At 44.7% G+C, this 21,845-nt stretch overlaps 3 protein-coding genes across 3 annotated transcripts in view; 1 reads left to right on the top strand and 2 right to left on the bottom strand.

Moving 5' to 3' along the window:
* The window catches only part of hebp1 (heme binding protein 1), a 36,134-nt gene that overhangs the window by 7,087 nt on the left and 7,202 nt on the right, over positions 1 to 21,845 (top strand). Inside the window, exons 2-3 of the mRNA XM_062982873.1 lie at positions 16,220 to 16,358; positions 16,909 to 17,089. Of these exons, the coding sequence (XP_062838943.1) occupies positions 16,220 to 16,358; positions 16,909 to 17,089 (320 nt within the window). The remainder of the gene's footprint in view (positions 1 to 16,219; positions 16,359 to 16,908; positions 17,090 to 21,845) is intronic.
* Positions 3,039 to 11,306, bottom strand: LOC134299599 (uncharacterized). The gene is made up of 2 exons (XM_062982871.1): positions 10,539 to 11,306; positions 3,039 to 5,280 (listed from the first exon to the last, which is right to left on the bottom strand). Exon 2 carries the CDS (start codon positions 5,046 to 5,048, stop codon positions 3,504 to 3,506), a length of 1,545 nt encoding a protein of 514 aa, XP_062838941.1. The 5' UTR covers positions 5,049 to 5,280; positions 10,539 to 11,306; the 3' UTR covers positions 3,039 to 3,503.
* LOC134299600 (uncharacterized) lies at positions 5,291 to 10,539 on the bottom strand (the record flags this gene model as incomplete). The annotated part of the gene is given in 1 exon segment (XM_062982872.1): positions 5,291 to 10,539. A coding segment is annotated over 1 exon segment (5,061 nt), but the record flags the coding sequence as incomplete, so codon positions are not given.

Below are 21,845 nucleotides of genomic sequence, written 5' to 3'. Positions count from 1 at the left end.
GGGCGGGTATACATTTGCATTCTCCTCTTTGTACTTGAACACCTGTTTCCCCCAAGCTTCTCGAAGAGGAAAAGGAAGTTTGCAGAGGATGGCACTCTGCGACGTGTGCTGGTCCAGACATGCTAAACCTGGCAGCTCTGGATTTCCTTTGGCTGAAGCTAGCTCTAGTAAAAGATCACTAAAGTCCCAAAGCTGTTTGCAATCTTTCATCTTCAGTGATGGGAACCTGTTGAGTCGATCCATGAGGGATGCTTCTATCTCAGTGCTCGCACCGAAGCGCTGGTCCAAGCGAGACCACGCTGTGGACAAAGCTCTTTGGGGGTCTGCTACATGAGCAGCATAAAGTCTTTTTACTTGCTCGGCTGAGCTGGGTCCAAGCCACGCCATGAGAAGGGACAGTTCTTCATCTGCTTCTAGCTTGAAATCTCGAATGGCCCTCATGAAGGTGATTTTCCACAGAAGGTAGTCATCCGGTCGGTCAGTGAATTTCTGGACGCCTTTGTCTCTGATGTCTCTTCTTGGATTTCTCAAGAGGGAACCCAATTGAGACTCCAGTGTGTAAGGGTACATCTGAGTAGTGTGATGTGGCGTGACAAACTCAATGTTCTTCGGTTGAACACATCTTGTCGCGATGGTAGGCGATGCTGGGTTCAGCAGATTGCTGGCAGGCAGCACCTCTGAAGCCTTCATCTTCAGCGATGGGAGAATTGACTTGGTATGCAGGGATGAATGTGGTGGTTCACTCCCGGCCATGCCTTGCCAATCTGAATGGACATCTGGATGTTGTTGAAAGACGTCATCCTTTCGTTCCCAAGTAGACAGGTGGTATCTCTGAGGCCTAAGTAGAGGGATGGACTCTGACAGAGATGATGGCACTCTCCCGGCCGTGCTTTGCTGTACTTCTGAGGAATGGGCTAACCTTGAAGTTGCGAACACTGGAACAGGTGAGCGATCTTCAAGGTGGCGAAAGGAGATATGACTCTGCACTACAGGTGATTCCAGTTGCAGATGTGCTGAAACCTTTGCTGTAGGCTCTTGTGTTGGTAGGAAACTAAGGTTTTCTTGGGTTAGTTCCTGTGATAAGGCTTTGGATAGAACGTTAGCTCTGACTATCTTTTGTGCTGTGTCTCTTTTTACTTGAAGCAGATCTAGATCCCGTTGCAGCTCATCTTGCTTGGCTTCAGCCATTGCAAGCTCTATTTCTCTCTGGGCCCTGGCCTGTGCTAGAAGCAGTTTCTGCTTGGTTTTAGCCTGTTGAAGGAGGAGTTCCTCTTCATTGAAGGAAAGGTCTTGCTTAGCCATTTCTGCAGACGCCTGTGCTTCTAAAACCTCTTTTCTAATTTTCAAACGGACAGCCTCTCTGTTGTAGTGGGCTGCTTTGGAAGAAGTACTGATGAATGAATGTATGGATTGGGAGGAACTGCTATGCCTAGATGAATGCTTGGATTTATGGCTAGCATCATTAGATGGAATCTTGAGCAGACTAGATCTAAGGCTTACACATGGGGAGCCTTGAACCCTTTCTTCTGCACCTTTGAATAAGGAACTGGGCTCTGGTTCAGATAGAACCGCGCTGTAGCGCCTCCTCTCTTCTTGTAGGCTAAAAGAAATTTCCTTAGCCCTATCTAAAGACTCTGGAGTGTTAATTTTGTTCAGTACATAGATTATTTCTTCTGCAATAGCACTCCCATTATTGAAGGCCTTTACAAATTCTTGCCTAAGAATTTCCTTTTCCTTTGGGCAAAAGGATGCCTTTATTGCATCAGCTATGGTTGGCAGGTTTTGCCAAGCTCTGTTAAACCTCTGCCTAAGCTGGCCTTCCTGCTGCAAAAGGCAGAGCATTGTTTTCTCTGTGGGGTGCCTTTCTCTGACTGGGCGGGGGGATTTGACCCTTGTTTGCAAAATCTCATTGCTATGACTTGACATTCTGTAATTCAAAAGGAAACTTATCCCAAGTTTCAAACAGTACAAAAATGCAATACTATATAACTATACAATTAAAGGCACACAAAAGGGCAATGCAATATTTTAAACAAGACAATAAAAACAGCTGCTTAACTGAGAAGTTAAGCCTGGGCCTTCATAAACTTGCAGCAGGCTCTGAAGAAATGGCAGGAACTGCAGAAGGTTGGAAATTTATTGCTTTGCAAACAGAGTTCTGGAAGAGGCTTGGTTGAGCTGTAAAGGCTGGCTTCTGGAGAAATGTATCTACTTTGCAAAAAGCTTGATCTTGTGCAGTTGCAAGAGCTGGATGTAGCGATTAGCTGGCTAGCTTGAGATGCAAAAAGAGCGGGAAAGCTTGCAAATGTCTCAATTTTGCAAAGGCTAGGCTTCTAGCAAAATGTATCCACTTTGCAGAAGGCTTGAACTTGCTGCAGCTGCAAGAGCTGGATGTATCAATTTGCTGGGGGCTTGAGATGCAAAAAAAGGCGGGAAACCTAGCAAATGTCTCAATTTTGCAAAGGCTAGGCTTCTAGCAAATGTATCCACTTTGCAGAAGGCTTGAACTTGCTGCTGCTGCAAGAGCTGGATGTAGGGATTTGCTGGTGGCTTGAGATGCAAAAGAGCAGGAAAGCTTGTAAATGTCTCAAGTTTTTGAAGGCTGGGCTTCCTTTGACTTCTTTATCTTTAGGAGACTATGGGCTTGGCAAATTTAAGGCCCTTTCACTCCTTCTTTTCCCTTCTTAGCACTTCTGGAAGGCTTCTTTCAGCAGTTCTGGAAAAGAAGGCTCCTCTCTCAGTACTTCTGGAAAAGAAGGCTTCTCTCAGCACTGTGCCGTCGCGCCTGGGGCTGTAAACTCTTAGTGAAAGAAGCATGGACGTGACATCTTTCCCCAGGGGATTGCTTCTTGCCCTCCTTTAGGGAAACTGGAACTCCCAAGGACCAAAACACTGTAGTTAACTCAAAAACTGGGTTTATTCTTCACAAAGGGGGTAAAAGAAAATATACATTACAGTCTTTGGTTGTTTTGTAGCGGAACCTTCGTGCTACGGTTCTTGTTGGCGCAGTGGAGGAATTTGAAGACGGACAACTGAAGGAATTTCCCAGAAAGCAGTTTTATTTCGCTAATGGCCACTAGGGGTCCCCCTAGCACAAAGTAAGTGCTTCTCCAGGGGAACCGCCCAGTGGCATGCTGAGTGAACATTTATACACACTACAGGGTTCGGGTTATGCCCGCCCACAAGCAAATTCATTGGCTTAGAGTTGTGACGCTGCCCAATCGGTGCTGACTAGCAGGCCGGCTGCACCCTTTTTGTGCCGTGCTCACAAATCTTTCAGAGCGCCTGCGTACGCATGCTCTGTTTGTTTTTCTTTAGCTTTCATTTCTTCAGAAACACATGATTTCCCAGAAGTCACATGTTTCTGTGAGTTTATGCACCCGGGTCGCTAGCTGTCGCCATCTCTGCCCATATATGGTATTTCCTGGGGTTCCTTAACCCCCCCCGCCTCACTCCCCCATTTTCTTTTTGCGAAGCGCATGTACAAAAGCTGAAGCAAAGCATTATGGTTCCATCCAATCCCGCTTGGCTTGGAGTATGGCTATCTTTTTTTCAGGTAAAGATTGTGTGACACACCTAGTACACATTTGCATCATTATTGGAGTGCAACACATAACTATGAGAACAATGAACAATCCTAAAATCCCTACCAACAATATGTTCTTCAACCATTCTATTGAGGGTAACCAGCTAGTCACCCAGGAGAAGGGAGACCAACCTTCTATCTCCTGGACATTATTGTAAATTAACTTTTGTAATGACTCGATGTCATCTTCAATAGTATTATTCAAGTTATGAAATTTCACTACACAACGTCCTCTAACCATGGCGCATAACCCCCCCCTGGCCGCCAGTAGGTAGTCAAGGGCCAACTTATGCTGTAGGGCCATCTGGCTGATTTCTTCTACTTCAGACTGGATTTCCCGGAAAATTTTACCAGTGGCATTTATGGACTTTTCAAGGCGGCAAGTCAGGCCTAGAACACTTCTACGGTTTGCTTGAGCTACAATCCCTGGGTAAGCACCCAGTGTCAACAAGCCTGTGATCAGGCCTCCTCCTACACGGGAGGCTTCTGAACCTGACAGGGCCTTGTTGATAATGACCTCATCCGAGCATTCTGGTCCTAGAGGGCCTGTTTGCACAATGTCCCGTTTCAGGCGCTGATGCCCTTTGTGTAAGACCTGAACTGGGAATGTCAAATAACCCACACCGACACACTGGTAGTTGCCGGGGTGATAATTTGTGGCCCATTTATCAAAGAAAAACCATAGATTTGGATCCCTAATTTGCCATAACGGACAGAGGCTTTTACCTAGGCTCAGTTGGGTTAATTGTTGCAGTATGTTCATATAAGATTTTAGGCCCTCAATAGAATCATTCACACTAAATGTGGGATAATCTGGATACATGCTAGCCCACTCGGTTGCGGTTAGATTTAATCGTGAGACATAAGATGTATTAAATCGTCCATGTAGATAGAACCGGTCTCGACAATGGGAATAATTGCCTAATCGGGAAAAGAACGCCTGCCTAGTTCCCCAGTGTTTCCACTCAGAATTCCATATTCCCGATCCTCCACAACAGAAGCACAAACCCCTGGTGGAGGTATGGTATCTAAACCGTCGAAACCGAGTTTTATTTATCCTTTGCGGTATGCTAGAAAACACGGTAGGTGGACCCTCCTGAGCCTTGGACAATCCCTCCAACACAATCTGTGGTTCATCAATTAAATCGGGAAGAAATGAAAAATCTCCTACGGTGAGGGGGTGTTCATATATTAATGCTACCTCTTTCCCGTGCTGCTCAAACATATAATTGGCATGTTCTTTTATCCAATTCCCATGTGCTCTTTTTCCAAAAGAGAGAATAAAACTCAGCACAAATAATATACCAAACACAGTGCGCTTTCCTCCCCTCCTCATAGCTTGTCTCCCACTTTTTCCTCTCAAAATGTCTAGCCACCATCTCCCGGAGAGCGCCTTTGTTGGGCCATGCTGCGACATACTTGACCACCGACGCTCCGTTGCACCCGAAGGGATCAGCTTCATGGCCTTGTTGACCCCTTAGGGAGTTGCCGGATGATCCTGAGTCTCAGGTCCTCACCAGGAACTCGCTCCGTCCGCCACTCCTCAGGTGCTAGTTTTACACGGGTGTAATGTATCCACGGCTTAATCTCCTTCACCTTCACTGCAGTGGGGGTAGACAGGAGCACAACATAGGGTCCTCGCCACTTGGGTCCCAATGGCTCAATCTTCCAATCCTTGACCAGAACCTCGTCACCTGGTGAAAAACAATGTAGAGGTGTGGTAGGGAATGGTGGGTTCAATTCAGAAATGTATTTTTCTAACTGCTGCATTTGTCTGCCCAAAGCCTGAACCTGGGCCAATGTCTGTTTCTCTCCTATGAGGTGCTGCTCAGCTCCTGTCTCTAAGGCTCCCTTCAAGTTCAAAGGGGGTCGTCCATAGAGTCTTTCAAAAGGGGAGAGTCCTGTCCGTTTGTGTGGTGTACATCTGATTCCTAATAATGCCATGGGCAAAACCACCGTCCACGGCAATCCTGTCTCTTGGCAAAGTTTCCCAAGCTGAGCCTTTAATGTCCTATTCATTCTTTCCACTTTTCCAGAAGATTGGGGTCTATATGCACAATGTAACTTCCATTTTATGCCCAAAATTCTACATAATCCTTGCACAGCCTGTTGAATATATGCGGGGCCATTATCTGATCCAATTTCTAAGGGTATGCCAAATCTGGGAATAACATCTTTCATTAGAGCTCTTGACACCTCTACAGCCTTCTCAGTTCTTGTAGGGTAAGCTTCCACCCATCCTGTGTATGTGTCCACGAACACCAGTAAATATTTGTATCCTTTGTATGGGGGCATTTCTGTAAAGTCAGTGACTAAAGCTTCAAAGGGTACCCCACCCACATGTTGGACTCCTGGTGGCTTGAGGGGTCCTTCTCTGGGGTTATTTTTGATACATGTCCAGCATCTTCGGGCTGCTGCTGCCGTTAGGCTATGTAATCCATCGATATACAACTGTCGTCCTAGCAGATTTGCCAATGCCATTTTTCCTAAATGTGTGTTTTGGTGCATGTGTTGGACTAAGTGCCATGCCAAGTCCTTAGGGACGTAGACACGGGCGTCTGGCATCACTATGAGTTTTCCTGACCACTGACCCTTCTCCTTTAAGGCCCATTCTTCTTCCTCTGGTGTATATGTAATGTTATGTTCAGTTAATTCTACCTGTAGGGCCATTACCTGATGTTCAATATAGGGCAGCCTAGCTGCCTCTTTGGCTGCCAGATCAGCCTGCCTATTTCCTTGCACTACGGGATCGTCTCCACGTTGGTGCCCTTTACAATGCATCACAGCCACCTGCCTTGGCTTCCAAACCGCCTCCAGGAGATCCACAATCTCTCCAGCATGTTTCACGCACTTTCCTCCAGACGTGAGGAGCCCGCGCTCCTTGTACAGTGCTCCATGTGCGTGGAGGGTGGTGAAGGCATATTTTGAGTCTGTGTAGACGTTAACCCGCTTTCCGCTTGACAATTCCAACGCTCGGGTCAGGGCAATCAATTCGGCCTTCTGGGCAGACGTCCCCGGGGGCAGTGACTCTGCTTCCAGCGTCTCTCCCCCCCACCGAACAACCGCATAACCTGAGTGTCTTTGATTATTTTCCATAAAGGAGCTTCCATCTGTGAACAGAGTGTCGTCCACCTTAGTTAGTGGCACATCCTTCAAATCCGGTCGACTGGAGAATACCTCATCCATCACCTGGGCACACTGATGGATCATGGTGTCTCCTGGAGTCGGGAGCAAGGTGGCCGGATTCAGAGTGGAGCAAGTCTCCAGGGTCACCAGTGGGTTGTCACACAACAATCCCTCATATTTCATTAACCTCTCACTTGTGAGCCAGCGCGGTCCCTTAATGTCTAACAGTGCCTTAACGCTATGGGGCACCTTAACTGTCAGTGGCTGTCCTAGGGTCAATTTATTCGCTTCTTTGATTAAATCTACTGATGCTGCCACAGCCCTCAGGCAAGGTGGCAATCCACGAGCCACTGTGTCCAATTGCTTTGACAAGTAGGCAATCGGCCTTTGCCATGAACCTAGTGGTTGGGTCAATACTCCAACCGCTGTTCCTTCCCGCTCTGCAGCGAACAGAGTGAATGGTTTTTCCAAATCGGGCAGTCCTAATGCTGGAGATGACATCAATGCTTCTTTTAATGCCTTAAATGCCTGTTGACATTCTTCTGTCCACTCAAATGGATCTTCTCTTCCACCTCTCGTAGCCTGGTACAGTGGCTTAGCCAACACGGCGTAGTTGGGGATCCACTGTCTACAATATCCTGCTGATCCCAAAAATTCCCGCACCTGTCGCCGGGTACTGGGAGTGGGGATGGCACAAACAACTTCCTTTCTTTCAGCTCCTAACATCTTCTTTCCTTCGGTCAGATGGAACCCCAAATATTTCACCGTGGGACAGCACAACTGGGCCTTTTTCTTTGACACTTTGTAACCCTTTTCTTCCAATGTCTTGAGAAATCTCAAAGTATGCTCTTTACAGCCCCCTAGTGTCCGGCAAGCGATAAGCAGGTCATCTGCATATTGAAGCCAAATTCCCTCTTCCTTAGGTATTACAAAATCCTGTAAGTCTTTGGCCAGGGCTTGACCAAAAATGGTCGGGCTGTCCCGGAACCCCTGAGGAAGGCGTGTCCAAACATACTGGGTCCTTTGCCCTGACTGCTGAGATTCCCACTGGAAAGCAAAGATCGGTTGGGATACAGGGGCCAATCGAATGCAAAAGAATGCATCCTTTAAATCCAATACAGTAAACCATTTGGCAAATGCTGGTACTAGACTCATCATGATGTATGGATTTGGCACTACCGGGGTTAGGGGAACGGTGACTTGATTTACAGCCCGCAAATCTTGGACTGGGCGATATTCTCCTTGTCCTCCTGGTTTCTTGACTGGGAGCAGGGGCGTGTTCCATGGGGAACTGCATGGTACCAATATCCCATGCTGCAGAAGTCGCTCTAGATGCTTTCTGATCCCCTGCACTGCCTCTCGACTGACGGGATACTGTGGCTTGCATATGGGCCCCATTCCTCTTTTCACTTCCACCACCACCGGTGGAACATATTTAGCTAATCCTGGAGGATTATCTTCTGCCCACACTAAAGGAGTCTCATGCCATGGCCATTGTATTTCTTCAGTAAAAATCCTAACTTGAAACAGTCTCCATTCCTCTTCCATGGGAAATGATAGCTCCACTTGTCCATTCTTCATGAACTGGAGTTGTGCTTGTAATTTTGATAAAATGTCCCTTCCCAATAAAGGGACTGGGCAGTCTGGGAGATATAACATCTTATGCTTGACCTGATGTCCGGCCAGATTGCAGGTGCGTTCCTTAAGGAAGGGGCACTTCTGGGTCTTCCCAGACACCCCTATTACTTTCGTAGTTTCCCGAGTTGGTGGACTAATTTTTGTATTTACTACTGATTTTTCGGCACCTGTGTCCACTAAAAAGTCCAATTGTTGGTCCCCGATTTCAAGTGTGACCATCGGCTCCCCGGGGTCCAACAAAACAAGAGCCTGGCTTCCTCATTCCTCTCCTCCATCCATATCTTCCCATTCTTCTTCCATCACAGCTGCTGCAGCTATCACCTCTCTTGCAGGAAAAGGTACGTAGTTCCCACGTCCTCTTCCCCTTCCTGGGTTTCTTCCTCTCTCAGGCCTTCCTCTTTCTCTCGGTCCTTCCTGACTTCCTTCTCTTCCTTCTGGGCATTCACCTTTCCAGTGTCCAAACTTCTTACATTTAGCACATTGGTCTCGACCTAACCTCCGAGGGGGCCCCCTTCTTCCTCCTTGTCCCCCTCTGGCATATCCTCCTCTTCCTCTCTGTCCACTTGCACTTTGTTCCATCATGGTAACTAATGCTTGGTATTCCTGCTTCTTCTTCCTGTCCTTCTTCTCTTCTTCTACCTGGTCCCTCGCCATATAAACTTGATCTGCGAGTGCCAACAATTCATTCATAGTCTTTCCTAGAAATCCTGGTTGCTTTTGAATCTTTCTCCGGATGTCAGGAGCCGCTTGACTGATAAAAGACTGTTGAATCGCCCTCCTACCGTTTTCATCCTCCAAATTATACGGGCTATACTTTCTATATGCTGCCTCCAGCCTTTCCAAAAAGGCTGTTGGTGACTCAGATTTTTCCTGTACCACTCCCTGAATTTTTACAATGTTGACGGGTCGCGGCGGGCCCCTCTTTACCGCTTCTACCAATATACGCTGGAATCCTTTCAGTCTCTGCAAATGTCCTTCTTCTGCGGTGTCCCATTGGGGATCTATTTCCACAGGAAACCTCTGTGCTCCCCACTCGGCTGCATCACCATCTTGTGGGGCACCAACCTGGGCTATGGCTACCCCATTATTCAACACTGCTCTTCTCTCCTCTGATGTGAACAACATATTCAACAATTGTCTGCAATCTTGCCAGGTGGGATTATGGGTTGCCATAATCCCTTCCAATAGCCTAGCCATAGCTTGGGGTTCTTCACTATAAGGTGGAGTATTATTTTTCCAATTCAAAATGTCACTACTACTGAAAGGCACTACCTGGTATGCTTGAACTATCTCATTCCTGTTGTTTATCACAGGCACCGTTCTCAAGGGCATCTGGAGGGCCGGTCCGGTCGGTGAATCACCAGACCACACCGGAGCTCCATGTCTCCGAGTTTGTGCCGGAGAAGCATCACTGGGCATCCGTTGTGACTTCTTCTTTTCCTTTGTTTCCTCCTGATATTTTTCTAGGCTAGGATAGTGTTTCTTGGACGCTTCGGTTGACTCCGAAGAGTAGGGTGGGGGTCTCGTTCCTAGTGTGGGGGCTGTTCCCTGGGGTGGGGGGGGCGGTGGCAAGGGTGGCGGCAATAATTCCTGTTGTCTAGCCTGTACACTCAACTGTAAATCTGGGTAGTCCTCCTCATTGGATTGGAAAACTTCCTTCTTTTTCCCCTCCTTCTTCACCACCATACATTTGCCATTCCTGCACTGTCGAACCCAACCTGGATCTTCTCTAACTACCCGTTCCCACGTAGCAATATAGACCCACTGGTTCGGATGATTCACAGCACAATATTCTTCCACTGTTCGGATCAGTTTCAGATCCCACGTTCCTTCTACTTGCCAACCTAAACCAAAATCTGGCCATTCTCCCTGACACAAATTTCTCAGCCTATAATCTCTTAGGTCCCTTGGATTCCCTGCTACGGCTCTGCTAGCAAAAGAGCCAAAATTATCTAAGATGCATTGTAAGGGAGTGGAGCTCTTTGAATTTTTCCCTCCCATCCTGCCTAATAGAGGGGACTGTCCTGGCCTGGGCACCCGGCCACTCACGGCATGCGTCAGGAAACACAAGACAGAACCCCTTTCTACCTCCCTGGGAACTTTTTTTTGTCCCTCCCAGCGCTGGCGTTCCCTTAATATCTCATGCAAACCCCTATACTTGCCAGATTTCTGTAGACGTCGGACCAACCTTCGCCCCTGGGCTTTTTCCCCTGGATCCTTTTCCTCCTAGCCGGTTTCTGTGGAACCTCGCTGATGTTGCAGCTCTCACCGTCAGTCGGCGTTGGCATTCAGAGGCAAGCACCGCAGCCGGTCGTGTAGTATTCAGGGGCCCCTTCTCGTCTCACGGTAGTTGCCTCAGGCCCCCACCGCTGAGTTGAGGCCGTCCCGCCAACGGGATCCGTCTCCAAATCTCCTGGCCCGTCTTATAGGAAAAAAAATCACGTCGGGGTCACCAGAAAATGTAGCGGAACCTTCGTGCTACGGTTCTTGTTGGCGCAGTGGAGGAATTTGAAGACGGACAACTGAAGGAATTTCCCAGAAAGCAGTTTTATTTCGCTAATGGCCACTAGGGGTCCCCCTAGCACAAAGTAAGTGCTTCTCCAGGGGAACCGCCCAGTGGCATGCTGAGTGAACATTTATACACACTACAGGGTTCGGGTTATGCCCGCCCACAAGCAAATTCATTGGCTTAGAGTTGTGACGCTGCCCAATCGGTGCTGACTAGCAGGCCGGCTGCACCCTTTTTGTGCCGTGCTCACAAATCTTTCAGAGCGCCTGCGTACGCATGCTCTGTTTGTTTTTCTTTAGCTTTCATTTCTTCAGAAACACATGATTTCCCAGAAGTCACATGTTTCTGTGAGTTTATGCACCCGGGTCGCTAGCTGTCGCCATCTCTGCCCATATATGGTATTTCCTGGGGTTCCTTAACCCCCCCCCCGCCTCAGTTTAAGTCCATGAAGCTTGTCCAGATCCCTCTTTCTCTGGCTGTGAATGCCGGAGCAAACTCAGCCTCAGTCCAATGACCTATATCTGAAGACAAGAGTCTTCCTCTGTTGCCAAAGGACTGATGTGAAGGCGCTTGAGACTCCTCAACGTTGTTCAGGTTGGCCCTGAACATGAAGTGTGAGTCCCAAGGGTAAGAACCTCAGAATTGGTGCTGAGAGGTAACTTTTGAAGGGCTTTTTGAGCCAAGCCTCTCTTTCACGCCCATCCGATACAGAACTTGCTGATGGAATGAAAAGGAGGAAACACAGTCCTACTCCAGGAAGAGGTGGAGCCAAACAGTTTTGCTGAGTGAGCAATGTAACAGGTACAAACAACATTGATTGACAGATATAAATAACCAATCCAACTACATTTACGGGGTAAGGGCAAAATCAGGCATGATACAGCAATTCAGATCTTAAAACTTATAGTTTGACATATAGATGGCGCCACTCGCGCCGTCACACTGGGTCACTAGCATTTGCTTTACTTGGCAGGTGCCCTGCACAAAATCTTGTAGAAAAAAAATCCCCAGAGTTGGACAAGAGAGAAGCTGACTCATATATATATTCTTACTGCACAGTCTAATCCCACAGTAATTTGGCACTAGGTTTGCTAACATTTTTATGGCAGGCCACCAACTCTCAGCTGGGAGATGATGACCTGAACAGCACCTGCTGAATGTTGCCTGGGGTGCAGATGGGAAAGCACAAAATATCCCCAGGAAACACGGAGGGCAGCATGCCAGTTATGTTTGTGGTAGAGGTAATTATTCACAATTATCTGCAGAGAAACCATGTGGTTTGCCATAGCATTTTACACATCAAGACGTATAGCAAAAAGCATCTCATAAATCCTGCACAGCTCCCTTGGGTAGTCTTGTGGCTACAACCATTCAATAAAAATAAAATGACATGTTATATAATGTCTTCATTTTCTCCTCCCTGTATAAAACTAATTTCAGACCAAAAAGTCATAAATGAAGAGCTCAGTGCCATGGCCAAGTGGCGTATGATATTAGCTTAAGCAGTGTTATGGCTACCAAAAGTCATAACTCTTCCTTCCACAAAGAGAAGCATGCAAGTTGCTTGCTGTTCCACAGTTGGAAGCGTCCCCTTCTGACCAATATGCATATTTTCCTCTGAAACTTCTCATTTATAATCATATCCCCTTCCTTCTAGGGAGCAAGATGCAAAGATGAATATAATGTACAATGACAATTGTTGGAACTGTTCAAGCCCATAGAACAGCAGTGGACAACTTGTATCCCTGGAGTCACATGTGGCACCAAGGCTGCTTTGAGCCCTCCCAATACCCTCTTGAGCTCCTCAAACCATCTTTCACATAGCACATTGCAGTGCTATCATTCCCATGGATCCATCCTGTGGAATCATAGGATTTGTAGTTTAGAAATGGGTGTTTGGTATTTTCTGTCACAGAGTTCTCGTGCCTCACTAATCTAAAAATCCCAAGTTTCCATAGATTTTTGCCATGATGGTTAAAGTGGAATCACGGCACTATAATTGTGTGCTGTGGAAACCTCTCCTTTGCCCCTCAAAATTAAGATGAATTGTCTTTTCTTGAAGGATGCAGGAACATTTTAAATAGATAGCATGAGTTGTCTTGTGTTGTTTAACATTTTAAAATAAATCAATTCTTCAAAACAAGCAGTGCATTGCTAGGCCACACTGGATCTCCTCTCAAATTTTGGCACTTTTGATGGTCTGTTTTTTTGAAATCCAGGGATTTGTAGTTGTTGAACTCTCTGACAGAGAAGGCCAAATACCTTACAAAACTGCTATAATTGTTTGAGTATAGATACAGCCACCTACAGATTAAAAAGCCAAGGGACTCATTGACCTGAAGGTTGCTGGTTCAAATCCACGAAACAGGGTGAGCTCTCATCTGTCAGCTCTAGCTTGTGGGGACATGAGAGAAGCCTCCTGGGCATCCCCTGGGTAACGTCTCTGTAGATGCCCCATTTTCTCACACCAGAAGCAACTTGCAGTATGTTATCAAGTTACCTCTGACACAATTAAAAGAATTATAGATTTGGGGGGGGGGGATATTCTCATGGCCTGTTCACAGGCTTCCCAAAAGTGTTCAGTGGGCTCCTGGTAAATACCAGGATTTGGAATTAGATAGGCTGTCTGGTCTAATCCAACACAACACTTCTAACCATATGTTACCTGTGGTCCTGCCTTATGAACTTCAACTTCAGTGGGATTCTAGCATAAAAGCCAGTGTGCACGCTAGAATACCATGCCAGCCCTGTGTTTTGAATTTCTCCTTTTTATTTCGCTCAGCAACTTTTTTATTTTTAAAAAACAATTTTAGTCCTGATATATCATCCTACAGAAACAGTGGACCAAAGTCTATATCTTGTGTTTGAGTCTTGTGTCTTTTCAGAATAACCAGCAACCCCACAGCAGCATCACATCATGTGCTAAGATTATATGATCTTTGCCTGTCCTTTATCGTCTCTTCTCTCTTCTCAATAGCTTGTCAAATCCACACTCACACAGCTCTCAGGAGGCCCAGCTGAAAGAACCTGTTTATCAACTACTATTGCCTCAATCTTTTCTTGTTGAAACAATGACCATGAGTACTTATAGACAGACTGGTGGCAGGTCAAGCAGTATTTGATTACCTTATGCATTGATATGTAAATAATGAAAGCAAATACAAATTTATAACCAGCATACTCCTGACATGTTTTAAAAGCAGCTGATTTTTGCAATCTGAAATGTATGCAATAGCTTGAACATTTTTGTCTGGCTTGCTATAGCAGCTATGACAAACCTTAGACTGTCATTGTGGTTTAAGAGTCTGATGAAAACATTTGCTTGATTTGCCAGCAGCAATGAAAAGGGTAAAATCAATGCAAGAAGCTATTACAAAAGAGACTAAACATAAAGCTGTGATATTATAATGAGAAATATATGTAACAGTAAACTGCCCAGGCACCCTCCAGCTATGTTGGACTATGTTTTCTGTCATCTCTGGCCAGGATGACCATTGTGGTCTAAAGTATCTGGAGGGCACTGACTTTAGGAAAACTGTGACAGAGATTTGAAAAATGGTGTAGTAGAGAATGTGGACATGGATACGTTTATTCGTCTCTCATGCAGCACTCATCTTGGGGTAATCCTACAGAAATAAATTTGCCTGTGGAACCAGGACAGATTAAAGAAGTTCTTCATCCAGTTCATAATAGATTGAATTCACTACCACAAGATGCAGCGATTAGCTAAAAATAAGTTGTTTTTTGTGGCCCGGGATTGTTTGAGTTGGTTTTGGGGTTTTTGGGGGGCATGGTTCTGTGGTAAAGAAAATGCTGGACTTGATGAGCTTCTGGGGTCCCCGGCCACAGCCAGTCTAGCTTTGAGTTTATATCGAGCTGTCTCCAACCTGGTGTCCTTCTGATATGTTGAACTACAATTCTTTTCCACCCATATATATGGGGCAGACAAAGAAAAAGTGGGAGATGGAGTTTCCCTTTACCTACCCCACACCTTTCTAGAAGCATTTCTGTTCAGGGTACCAGCCAGCCATGGCCTTCTCTAAAATTCCCATTCTGTTCTTCGCCACCTGTTTTCTAATCCAATTGACATTCATTGCCAGTCAGCCTTTGTATTCCTCATTGAGCTGCTACAGGGATTGTCCCATCACCTGATTTCTCATGGTTCTCCCAGACTGGCCGAAAGAGTTCTCTTTGTAGCTCCTTGGAATTTGCAGTTTATTATCACTTCCTCATCTTCTCCTCATCTTCTGTTAGCTGGCCCTGATTGATTCATGTCTGGAATTCTTCTGTTTTCTGAGTGGTGTTTTTTATTTACTGTCCTGATTTTAGAATTTTTTAAATACTTGTAGCCATATTTTGTTCATTTTCATGGTTTCCTCCTTTCTGTTTAATTGTCCACATGCTTGTGCATTTCAATGGCTTCTCTGTGAAGTCTGACATGGTTGTTGTGAGAGTGGTCCAGCATTGGACCAGCTAATACCTCCAAACAAAGGATTCCACCAGGCAGTAAGCAGCCAGACCTTGAAGTTGAAAAACTATTCAATGCTAATCAAGGTGGCCAATTGAAACATTCACATCTGCCTCAAACAGACAAGAGTTCTTTCTCCCATCCTGAACTTTCCACAGATATATAAATCCCACTGACTAGTTTCCAACATACCTCATAACCTCTGAAGATGCCTGCCATAGATGCATGCAAAACATCAGGAAAGAGTGCTTCTGGAACATTGGCCATACAGCCCGGACAACTCACAGCAGTCCAGTGATTCTGGCCATGAAAGCCTTTGACAACACATTGTGTTGACATGCCTCCCAATTAAAAAGGAACTCATTTGAGAGTGGGGATAAAATGTTACACCTGGTTCTTGGAATTGCCAGAAAATTGTCCAAGAGACCAAAAAAGCTGTGAAAGATGGCTTTAAAAAATAATTCCTCCCCCAACACCAAGAATGAAAACATACATCACAACATCTCAACCAATTTGTCCCATCTGAAGGAGCCCTCAGTTATCTGTAACATTAAGAACACAAGCTGAGTTTACTATTAGAGGGAATAATTGGGTCTGATTCTCTCTGCCGCTTAACCGGTATGTGGAGACGTGCATTTTCTTTCCCCTGAATGATACTAAATGTGGGAGAAAGTGAAATGTGTAGAACAATTGTGCCATTGATTGGTAATTTCTATCTCTCCAAAATTATATATTGAATATAGTAGCCATACTTGTATTATGTCTTTGAACAGCAGGGTTTCCTATATAACATAGTGTTTGTTGTGAAGATTGACTTTTTTCTTTCAAGACATACAGTATCGTGCTTGTGTCTGTTAGGGGATTTATTTGTCTGATGATTGTGTTTTACCAGGATGAGGTATCCTATGAAGAAAGGACATACGAAGGTGGAAAGTTTGCCACAGTCGAGCTCACTGAAAAACCATTTGACGAGGCCAGAAATGAAGCTGTGCTGAAACTTCTCAAATACGTTGGAGGGAGCAATGACCAGGGTGAGGAGCTCTCCTGGGAGAGATCACAAATAACACAGAGATTCTTCGTCCCATGCTCAGCTACCCGCCCCCCCCCCCCCCCTCGCAACAGATAAGCTCTGTCTGACTTTCTGGGATGGTGGAATATTATTTTAGGCTGGGCTTTGGAGAAGTGGCAGGGACTCCTTCAAACCTTCTATGACCACATTAAGTTCATGGACCAAAATTCCTCCCTCCTCTGCCCATTCCTTCCTACCTCAGCCATTTAATCATATATTTGCTAGGCTTGGGGAAAACACCACTACCTCCACCACAAGTCTTTGTACATACAGAGTTACTATATTACAGTCCAATACCACTTAAAATGCCATGGCCCCATGATAAGTGAGTCTTGGAATTTATAGTTTGGTGAGAATTCTCTACTACCAATCTGTAGCCACTCTTAAATTTCATTACTAGAGCTCTCTAGCAGAGAATTCTAAGTACCTCACTATGCTACAACTCCCCAAGATTCGTAGATACAGGTGTACCAAGACACACCCAGAATCTGTGATTCATGTTTTTCTTTTAGGAGCTGGGATGGGGATAATGGCACCAATCTGTACGACTGTATTTCCTGAAGACGATGGGTCCTTGCAGCGTAAGGTGAAAGTCTTGCTACGGATTCCAAGTCAGTTCCAGACCAGTCCTCCTTCCCCTACTGATGAAAGCATTCGAATGGAAGAATTGGAGGAAATAAGTGTTTACTCCACGTAGGTATCCTAAGCCAGTTCTGAGAAAAACTTGGTATAGTCATCCACTTTTTAGATTTCATGAGGATCTCTAGCATGATTTATAGGTCACTGTTTTAGATATACAGGAGGCAGGAGAGTATCTCCCTCCATCATAGCTTCTTTTGTCCCATATATCTGGAATGTGAATTCATGGGGGGGCAGGGATGTAGAGGGCATTTGTATGAGCCAAAATCCTGGTTTTCAAGTGTTCAAGATCATTAGACCAGTGGTTCTCAACCTGTGGATCCCCAGATATTTTGGCCTTCAACTCCCAGAAATCCTAACAGCTGGTAAACTGTCTGGGATTTCTGAGAGTTGTAGGCCAAAACACCTGAGGACCCACAAATTGAGAACTACTGCTATAGACTGTGAAAGTTATCTTTTTCTTAAAGTTACAGTTTGAAATATGGTGAAGACAACACTCTCCCCTTCCTCACAGTTTTACACTTCCCAATATCCTTGAAAATCTGCACTTCTGGAGGCATAGGTTCATTATGACAATATTCATGGCTATCATAATGTAAACTGGAAACATTTCATTGTTGGCTTGTTGTTTTTTACCTGGTGTCAAGTCAGCTTCAATTTATGGCAGGCCTATCAATGAGGGTTTTCCAAGTCACTCTGTTACCAACAGCTCTGCTCAGGTCTTGCAGACCTATGACTGTGTTTTCCTTCATTGAGTCTATCCATTTGTGATGTGGTCTTCAACTTTTCCTACTGCCTTCTACCTTACCAAGCACTGTTGTCTTTTCCAGTGAGTCATGTCTTCTCATGATATATCCAAGGCGCAACAGTCTCAGTTTACTCATCTTGACATATGCCATTATAAAGTGCCACATGCTCTGAAGGCACAGGTTAAGTTAATAGGTATTCATTTGTTTCTTCTCTGCACATACAGCCAAGACTCAGTTGAACCCCATTCTGTAACTAGAGTTCAAAACTCCACTGTGAAAGATATAATGGAATGCTGCTGAACCTGTTCAACATACTCATGTCTTTAGAATCCCCCAAGAGTCTATCTTTGGAAGGAAAAATAACTCTTGAGCATAAATGAATTCAAAGAGCAGAGCTTTGTGTGATAAGTACGTATTCTGTATTGTGCTTTTGACCTGGGGGTCACTATTGTTTAATATAAAAACACAACAGTATCCAGGTTCCGATACACGTCTCTGTGTGATTTTGGTCTCTTTCACATTATACATGTTCCACTTTAGTTGCCATGACAACCTACTATGAAATGCTGAGGTTTGCAGTTCAGAGGGATATGTAACTTTCTCCGCCAGAGAATTTGAGTATTTCCATTTACAAACCCCAGCATTCTATAGGATGTTGCAATGGCAACTAAAATGGTTTATAGCACTGTAATTGTGTAGTGTGAAAGGGTCCTAGGTTAGCCATCCTAGAGCCCTTAAATCTTTAGATCTGCCCTGCGGAGGATTTGTGCACTCTTTGTAGATAAGGTTTGAACACTCTTTTCAGGACACAGACACTGTTCAGAATACAGATGTATAGAGAAAGGGATGTATCTTTGCTTTGCCACCTGTTCCAGTTAAATATGTACACAGATGTTAGGTTTGTTAATTGAAAATCAGTTTCTGTCTTACTTTACAACCTAGAGATCTCTATATCTGTAGTGGCATATTCCTGACATCCTGTGGCTATGCTAAATGTGGTTTATGGAAGTTGTAGTACAAAATATCAGGACAGAAGCAAGCTGAAAACCACTTTACAATGACTCTTATGCTCTGGGAAATTTATTTACTTATTTACCATACTTATATCCCACCTTTCTCAACTCTGACTGGCAGCCAATGGAGCTGACGCAACAAGGGAGTTCTATGTTCCCTGTACGCTGCTCTCATGAGCAATCTGGCAGCCGCCCATTAGACCATTTGAAGCTTCCGAACAGTCTTCAAAGGCAACCCCACATAGAGTGCTTTGCAGTAGTCTATCCGGGATTTAACCAGAGCATGGACTACTGTAACCAAGTTTGACTTACCAAGTTACTGGCACAACTGGCACACAAGTTTTAATTGTGCAAAAGCTCCCCTAGCCACTGCCGAAACCTGGGGTTCCAGGCTCAGCGATGAGCCCAGGATCACTCCCAAGCTGTGAATATAATAATATAATAATAATAATTTTATTTTTGTACCCTGCCTCCATCTTCCCGAAGGGACTCGGGGTGGCTTACATGGGGCCAAGCCCGAACGACACAGTTTAAAATGTAATGCGTTAAAATGCATAACAACAATATAAGACAAAATAAAGCAACAACATTATAACAATATATAAAAAGGCATCAAACCAACAACCAATAACAATTTCACTAGTGCAACAATAATTTAAAGGATAGCCTAATGAGTAAAGTGGCAGCAGTGAGGATAAGAGCAATAGTAAAGTGCGAGGACAGATTTTTGTCGAATCTGTGTCTTTAGAGGGAGTGTAACCCCATCCAACACAGACTATAACCCTATACCACTGGTTAGTGGGAATCTGCTGTGATTGTCAATATTGAGGAGAAATATCCTGAAATTAAAATAATACAAGGCTCAAGAGCAGCGTTGAGTTATTTGAGCTTTCTGAACTATTTATTTACTTATTTACAGTATTTATATTCTGCCCTTTTCACCCCGAAGGGGACTCAGGGTGGATCACATTGCACACATATAAGGCAAACATTCAATGCCATGACATAGAACAGAGACAGAGACAGATGCAGGCACGGGCTGGCCTCGAACTCATGACCTCTTGGTCAGAGTGATTTGTTGCAGCTGGCTGTTATCCAGCCTGCACCACAGCCTGGCCTACTTGAACATTTCTTCCCCCTCTTTTAAAACAGTATTGTAACAGGCTCTGGAGTGCTAAATCTATTTGTAATAACTTCATGGAGAAAAGACAGGCTTGTCAGTTTTGATGTGACAGTTCGTTTGAGCAAAGCCAAGGGAACGTGAACAAATTCTTGGCTGCTGCTTCCGGTTGGGAAACAGGTTTATGCACATCCAGGGAAGTGCCAATCTGGATCATCCAAACACAAGTGGCCTTTGGGTGGCACTCTTATGTCAAGAGAGAGCTAAACTTTAGTGTGACTATTATAACAAAGTCTGCTGTCAAGAATCATCTTTCAACACACACTCTATCCAAGAAAAGACTGGGGATCAACGTTAATTATATGGACACCGTGAATGGAATATGAAGCCATGATTCCCTCATTCTGTCTGAATGTCTGACATGGAATGTCATGTTGGGGCTTTCCAGCAAATGTTCCCTTCAGATCAGTTGCCTTGGCCATCATAACACTTCATGCCTTTATGGTAGATGGTTCTCTTGAATGACATCTCTGGAAATTGGCACTAAATACACATATCGATTCTGGCCATGACTGACACTTGGGCAAATAGGAGTTGATCCTACTTTTTTTTTCTTCCCCTATTCTTTAAAAAAAAAAAACACCCAAAGTCCCTCAAAGTTCTTCTCATGAGTTCTTACCCCATAACTGGGAATGTATTACATTTGTCATTTGACTAATTGGATGAAATTTCTGTTTGCGAAAAGTGATGAGTTAAAAGGCAGGATAAATGAGACATGTTTTGCTTTTTTTAAGCAAATTATCAGTTTTATATGCTGTACCGTGTATGCCTCCCTCGACATTTCTTTGATGTGATAACAGCCTTTTAAGGTGTCATCTCAGTTATTATTGGAGAATCACAGTAAAAAAAAACCCTCCTCAGCCTTCTGTTCAGTATACAATGAGACACAGTGTCAGAAGATCATATGCCCTGTATGTTTGGTTTAATAGCAGCCACTCTCCCCCATGATCCATGTAACTATGACTGATACTTTCTAGCATACTAGCATGATATAATGGGCCCTGTCTACATGGCCATTCAATGCACGTTCATAATGCAGTTTAACAGCATTGAACTGGATTTATATGAGTCTACACTGCCATATAATGTAGTTCAATGCAGTTAAACTGCATTCTGAAATGGCATTATATGGCAATGTAGATGGGTCATGGTTTGAGCATTGGACTACGAATCTAGAGGCCAAGGTTAAAATCCCTGCTTGGCTATTGAAACCTTAGGCAAGTCACATTTTCTCATCCTCAAGGGCATGAGAACCAATCCTGCCAAGAAAACCACATGATAAGGTTGAAATGAATTAGAAATGACTTGAAGGCACATAATAACAAGCAATAAAAACAGTAGGAGAAAGGTGTAATTTCCTTATTTAAATTACTGCAGTTGCAGAAGAGACGGTCCCTTAGGAAAACAGGACAGGGAGAAAGATAGACTCCGTTTCCCACAGAATTATAGTCTCAGCTGGCTCATCCTGTTGGTCTTCTCTTTTATTGGAGGGGAGGGAATCAGTTGCACATTTGCTATCACATTAGTTTTGACCCAGACAAATCGGGTTACATGCCAACCTAACCTTTTTCTCCTTCATCTAGTGTTTCTGGGAGACTACAGCTCCCAGAATTTTCCAGCCCTCGTGGTCAGTGACCCTGCTAGCAGGTGGATGCTAGCAGCTGTAATTAGAGTTGTAGTGATATATTTTGAAATGCAGGCCTACACTATGACAATCTTCATAGCAGCACCTCTCAAGGAGGGTTCAAACAGACAGCTATATAGTGCTGTGTATTATTAAAAATACTCCAGCACCTTTTTATCTCCCCCAACTCCTGTCCACACCAAACCAAACAATCTCTGAATGCTTACAGCAGGAGTAGCTTATC

Source organism: Anolis carolinensis, chromosome 5, assembly GCF_035594765.1.
Source record: "Anolis carolinensis isolate JA03-04 chromosome 5, rAnoCar3.1.pri, whole genome shotgun sequence".
Lineage (NCBI taxonomy): Eukaryota > Metazoa > Chordata > Lepidosauria > Squamata > Dactyloidae > Anolis > Anolis carolinensis.
This window is presented reverse-complemented; position numbering and strand designations above follow the sequence as displayed.

Coding starts and splice junctions, on each gene's coding strand:
- LOC134299599 (XM_062982871.1), bottom strand. CDS start 5,048: ATGAAGCTGATCCCTTCGGGTGCAACGGAGCGTCGGTGGTCAAGTATG.